Here is a 6,873-nt window from a genome sequence, read left to right on the forward strand (position 1 = left end):
CCTCCCAAAGTGCTGGGATTACAGATGTGAGCCACTGTGCCCGGCCTCCTTAGCTTTTACCTAATGTCCTTTTTTCCTATTCTAGGATCTTGGCTAGGATAACACATTGCATTGAGTCATTATGTTTCCCTTGGCTTCTCTTTGCTTTGACAGCTTGTCAGGCTTTCCTTGTTTGTGATTATCTCAATAGCTTTGGAGAGTACTGGCCAGGTATTTCATAGATTGTCTCTCATTTTGGGATTTGTCTGGTGTTTTTCCAGTGATTAGACTGGAGTTCAGTATTTTTAGAAGGAAGATCACAGAGATAAAATACTGTTCTCATCACATCATATAAGGGTACATACTATCACCATGTATACCATGTATGTACACCATTTTTTTTTTTTTTTTAAAGACAGGGTCTTGCTCTGTGGCCCAGGCTGGAGTGTAGTGGCACAATCACAGCTCACTGCAGCCTTGAACTCCTGGGCTCAAGCAATCCTCCTGTCTCAGACTCCCAAAGCGCTGGGATTACAGGCATGAGCCACCACGCCCAACACATCTTTAATTCTTAAGGACATTATTTTCAGTTTGTCTCCCCTTTCTACCATAGATGTTTTTATTTCTACTCAACAAGGAAATGCTATGTTTTTGCTTTCTGGTTATTTTTCAGACTCGGAGTTTAGATGTAAGACCAAAGATTCATGTTTGCCAAAAGAAATCTATGAAGTAACATCATCTCAGTGGGTGAGAATGGAAAAATGTCATAGCCTTGTGGGCTCCAGTGTCAGAGATGACTGGGAATGCAAAGGCCAGTTTCAGCACCAAGATATAAATCAGGAGCGATATTTGGAAAAAGCAATAATGACTTATGAAAAAACACCAACTTTCTGCCTACAGACATCTCTCACTCTGCATCATCGGATTCATCCTGGAGAGAAACTGTATAAATCCACAGAATGTATGGCTTTTAAGTATGGCTCAGAACTTACACAACAGCAAGAAACCCATACTGGTGAAAAACTCTATAAATGTAAGGAGTGTGGGAAGGCCTTTCATCACTTTTCCTATCTTGTTAAACATCAGAGAATTCATACTGGGGAAAAGCCCTGTGCATGTAAAGAATATGGAAAAGCTTTTATTTCTGGCTCACATCTTATTCAACACCAGAAAATGTATACAGATGAGAGACCTCATGAGTGTCAGGAATCCGTGAAGGCCTTTAGACCGTCTGCACACCTTATTCAATATCGGAGAATTCATACTGGTGACAAACCTTATGAATGTAAAGAATGTGGGAAATCTTTTACTTCTGGCTCAACACTAAATCAACATCAGCAAATTCACACTGGTGAGAAACCCTATCATTGTAAGCAATGTGGAAAATCTTTTACTGTTGGCTCAACACTAATTCGACACCAGCAAATTCACACTGGTGAGAAACCGTATGATTGTAAGGAATGTGGAAAATCTTTTGCTTCAGGCTCAGCACTAATTCGACATCAGCGAATTCACACTGGTGAGAAACCATATGACTGTAAGGAATGTGGAAAATCTTTTACTTTTCACTCAGCACTAATTCGACATCAGCGAATTCACACTGGTGAGAAACCCTATGATTGTAAGGAATGTGGGAAATCTTTTACTTTTCGCTCAGGGTTAATTGGACACCAGGCAATTCACACTGGTGAGAAACCCTATGATTGTAAAGAATGTGGAAAATCTTTTACTGCTGGCTCAACACTAATTCAACATCAGCGAACTCACACTGGTGAGAAACCCTATGATTGTAAGGAATGTGGGAAATCTTTTGCTTCGGGCTCAGCACTACTTCAACATCAGCGAATTCACACTGGTGAGAAACCCTATTGTTGTAAGGAATGTGGAAAATCTTTTACTTTTCGCTCAACACGCAATCGACACCAGCGAATTCACACTGGTGAGAAACCCTATAATTGTAAAGAATGTGGAAAATCTTTTGCTTCTGGCTCAGCACTACTTCAACATCAGCGAATTCACACTGGTGAGAAACCCTATCATTGTAAGGAATGTGGAAAATCTTTTACTTTTCGCTCAGGGCTAATTGGACATCAGGCAGTTCACACTGGTGAGAAACCCTATGATTGTAAAGAATGTGGAAAATCTTTTACTTCTCGCTCAGCACTAATTCAACATCAGCGAATTCACACTGGTGAGAAACCCTATCACTGTAAGGAATGTGGAAAATCTTTTACTGTTGGCTCAACACTACTTCAACATCAGCAAATTCACACTGGTGAGAAACCTTATGATTGTAAGGAATGTGGGAAGGCCTTTAGACTTCGTTTACGACTTACTCAACATCAACAAATCCATACTGGTGAGAAACCTTATCAATGTCAGGAATGTGGGAAAGCCTTTGTCAGTGTCTCAGGACTCACCCAACATCACAGAATTCACACTGGTGAGAAACCCTATGAATGTCCGGACTGTGGGAAGGCCTTTAGACAGCGTACATACCTTAATCAACATCGGAGAATTCATACTGGTGAGAAACCTTATGAATGTAAAGAATGTGGGAAATCTTTTACTTTCTGCTCAGGACTAATTCAACATCAGCAAAATCACACTGGTGAGAAACCCTATGATGGTACGGAATGTGGGAAATCTTTTACTTCTCACTCAACACTAATTCAACATCAGCAAATTCACACTGGTGAGAAACCCTGTGATTGTACGGAATGTGGGAAATCTTTTACTTCTCACTCAACACTAATTCAACATCAGCAAATACACACTGGTGAGAAGCTCTATGATTGTAAGGAATGTGGGAAATCTTTTACTTCTCATTCAACACTAATTCAACATCAGCCAATTCACACTGGTGAGAAACCTTATCATTGCAAGGAATGTGGGAAATCTTTTACTCTTCGCTCAGCACTAATTCAACATCGGCCAGTTCACACTGGTGAGAAACGCTACAGTTGTAAAGAATGTGGGAAATCTTTTACTTCTCGCTCAACACTAATTGAACATCAGCGAATTCACACTGGTGAGAAACCCTATCATTGTAAGGAATGTGGAAAATCTTTTGCTTTTCGCTCAGCAATAATCCAACATCGGCGAATTCACACTGGTGAGAAACCCTATGATTGTAAGGAATGTGGCAAGGCCTTTAGACGTCGTTCAAAACTTACTCAACATCAACGAATCCATACTGGTGAGAAACCTTATCGATGTCATGAATGTGGAAAAGCCTTTGTCCGTTTCTCAGGACTCACCAAACATCACAGTATTCACACTGGCGAGAAACCCTATGAATGTAAGACATGTGGGAAGTCCTTCAGACAGCGTACACACCTTACTCTACATCAGAGAATTCATACCGGTGACAGACCTTATGAATGTAAAGAATGTGGGAAATCTTTTACTTGTGGCTCAGAACTAATTCGACATCAGCGAACTCACACTGGTGAGAAGCCTTATGATTGTAAGGAATGTGGGAAGGCCTTTAGATGTCCTTCACAACTTAGTCAACATAAACGAATCCATACTGGTGAGAAAACTTATCAATGTCCGGAATGTGGGAAAGCCTTTTTCTATGCCTCAGGACTCAGCCGACATCAGAGTGTTCACACTGGCGAGAAACCCTATGAATGTAAGACATGTGGGAAGGCCTTTAAACAGCTTACACAGCTTACTCGACATCAGAGAATTCATGACCTAACATAATTAATGTAGGAAACTGTTTTCATGCCATTTGTCATGGATCATCAGCAGATTCCATATGTGGGTCAAATACAATGGATGTGTATTACAGTGGATGTGTATTACTTCATATTCACTTTTTCCAGAATTAAGACTTTTTTTTTTTGAGACGGAGTCTTGCTCTGTCGCCCAGGCTGGAGTGCAGTGACGCTATGTCAGCTCACTGCAAGCTCTGCCTCCTGGGTTCATGCCATTCTCCTGCCTCAGCCTCCCTAGTAGCTGGGACTACAGGTACCTGCCACTACGCCTGGCTAATTTTTTTGTTTTTGTATTTTTAGTAGAGACAGGGTTTCACTGTGTTAGCCAGGATGGTCTCGATCTCCTGACATGGTGATCCACCCACCAAAATTAGGACATTTAATACTGAAAGAAATTGATAATGAATGTAGATGAGTTTTCTATCATGATTCAAAGCTTATTGAAGTTATACAAATTCATATTAGAGAATGTGGTCAATGACAAAAGACAACCATTTACTACCTACGTGACATTAGGCTAGTTATGTAAATTCTCTGTGCCAAAATTACTAATTGATAAAATGTTGATGGCAATAGTTGTTTTTGTGTATTTTTTGGTTTGTTTGTTTGTTTTGTTTTGAGACAGTCTTGCTCTGTTGCCCAGGCTGGAGTGCAGTGGTGCTATCTTGGCTCACTGCAACCTCTGCCTCCCGGGTTCAAGTGATTCTCCTGCGTCTGCCTCCTGAGTAGCTGAGATTACAGGCATGCACCACCATGCTTAGCTAATTTTTGTATTTTTAGTAGAGACGGGGTTTCACTGTGTTGGTCAGGGTGGTCTCAAACTCTTGACCTCGTGATCCCCCTACCTCGGCCTCCCAAAGTGCTGGGATTACAGGTGTGAGCCACCGCGCCTGGCTAGTAATAGTTTTTTTGTAATAAATAAGTGTGACTATATTTTTCATGTTTGACTACTGACTTTGTTTTAAGCTTCACCTTCCCTGTCTATTTCCCTGTCTACTTTAGCCCATAACTGCAAAGGTGGCTAAGAAAGTCCTTGCTGGAAAGAAAGCAAGCAAAACTAAAGTCTGTGCGCACCTTCTCCTTTGGATCTAGTGGGCAATTTATATTAGAAATTCCAGGCCGGGCGTGGTGGCTCACGCCTGTAATGCCAGCACTTTTGGAGGCTGAGGTGGGTGGATCACCTGAGGTTAAGAGTTCAAGACCAGCCTGGCCAACATGTTGAAAACCCATCTCTACTAAAAATACAAAATTTGCCAGACGTGGTGGCGTATGCCTGTAATCCCAGCTATTCAGGAGGCAAGGCTGGAGAATCGCTTGAACCTGGGAGGCGGATGTTGCAGTGAGCCAGTCAGTGGAGCGGTCAGAACACACACAGTGTTTATCAATTAAGTTTGTAGTCAGAACACACACCATGTTTATCAATTAAGTTTGCTGTCTTATATGGACACAGTTTGTGATGCCCTAAAACAAGTAGTGGTGCCAAAGATAATCATAGGCCACCATAACAGATATAATGACAATGAGAAAGTTGAAATATTGTTGGGATCATCCAAATATGACACAGATACAAAGTGAGCACATGCTGGTGAATAAATGGAGCCAATAGACTTGTTCACTGCATGGTTATGTCAGAGGCGTGTAAACCAGAGCAACTTCTTCTCGAATAGGAGCTGTGTAAAGTAACACTGAAACCTACTGGACTGCATTCCTAGACAGTTAAGTCATTCTAAGTCACAAGATGAGATATGAGGTCAGCATAAGATACAGGTCATAAAGACCTTGCTGAGAAAACATCTTGCAGTAAAGAAGTTGGCCAAATCCAAGATGGTGACAAGAGTGACCTCTGGTCGTCCTCACTGCTATACTCCCAGCAGCACCATGACACCCAGCTAAGTTTTTATTTTTTATTTCAGTAGAGTTGGAGTCTTGCTTTGTTACCCAGGCTGGTCTTGAATTCCTGTCTTCAAGCAATCTTCCCACCTTATGAATATAAAGAATGGCCCACCTTGGCCTCTCAAAGTGCTGGGATTACAATCATGAGCCACTGCACCTGGGACTTTTTTTTTCTTTTTTCTTTTTTTTTTTTTTGAGATGGAGTTTTGCTCTTGTTGCCCAGGCTGGAGTGCAATGGCACGATCTCGGCTCACTGCAACCTCCGCCTCCCGGGTTCAAGCGATTCTCTTGCCTCAGCCTCCTGAGTAACTGGGATTACAGGCATGCTCCACCATGCCCGGCTAATTTTTGTATTATTTAGTAGAGACGGGGTTTCTCCATGTTGGTCAGGCTGGTCTCTGAACTCTGGGCAGGGCTAATTTAGATAAGGTAGTCAGGAAAGGCATTTCTTACAAGGTGGTATTTGCATGAATGTAGACATATGGTTGCATTTTATTATATGTAAATTACACTTCAATAAAGTTGATGAAAAAAATCTTACCTCATCGTCTATGCACTTCAGATTGTTGTATTTCATTCTATTTAAATTACACTTGCGTTATAAAAATTTAACACTTCTCTAAAACATATCTGTTGATTTGTACTTTTACTAATATGCTTATGGATGATTTATATATATACACACACACACACATATCTTTTAAGAAGGTTATTTTAAGGTTAATCAATTGAGGCTTTGTCTCGATTTTTTTTGAGACAGTCTCGTTCTGTTGCCCAGGCTGGAGTGCAGTGGCGTGATCTCGACTCACTGCAAGCTCCACCTCTCAGGTTCACGCCATTCTCCTGCCTCAGCCTCCCTAGTAGCTGGGACTACAGGTGCCCGCTACCACGCCCGGCTAATTTTTTGTATTTGTAGTAGAGATGGAATTTCACCATGTTAGCCAGGATGGTCTCGATCTCCTGACCTCATGATCCGCCCACCTCGGCCTCCCAAAGTGCTGGGATTACAGGCGTGAGCCACCTCGCCCGGCTCAATTGATTCTTTTGTCTCAATTTGTAGTCAGTTGAGGTTTGTCTCAATTTATGGAAACAAATCAAATGTTTGTTCTCAAATTCTTACTCTGTCATTTATTATTCTCCATATTTTTGTAACTGCTTCCTTGGAGATATTTAAACATAAATATATACAGAGAAGGTGAAGATGGAGGAGTGCTTTTTACAGTTCACAGTTGTCTTTTTCATGTGTGACAGGTTTTTGCTGTGTTGCCCAGGCTGG

The 6,873-nt window shown here is 41.4% G+C and overlaps 1 protein-coding gene across 3 annotated transcripts in view; it reads left to right on the forward strand.

Moving 5' to 3' along the window:
* ZNF850 (zinc finger protein 850) overlaps positions 1-6,137 on the forward strand; it is a 27,480-nt gene extending 21,343 nt beyond the window's left edge. For all 3 annotated transcript variants that reach the window (XM_016935782.4, XM_016935784.4, XM_016935783.3), the window contains one exon: positions 653-6,137. In XM_016935782.4, the coding sequence (XP_016791271.2) occupies positions 653-3,690 (3,038 nt within the window). In that variant the 3' untranslated portion in view covers positions 3,691-6,137. The remainder of the gene's footprint in view (positions 1-652) is intronic.
* Positions 6,138-6,873: the final 736 nt, after the last annotated feature.

The sequence above is a fragment of the Pan troglodytes genome, chromosome 20, assembly GCF_028858775.2.
Source record: "Pan troglodytes isolate AG18354 chromosome 20, NHGRI_mPanTro3-v2.0_pri, whole genome shotgun sequence".
Lineage (NCBI taxonomy): Eukaryota > Metazoa > Chordata > Mammalia > Primates > Hominidae > Pan > Pan troglodytes.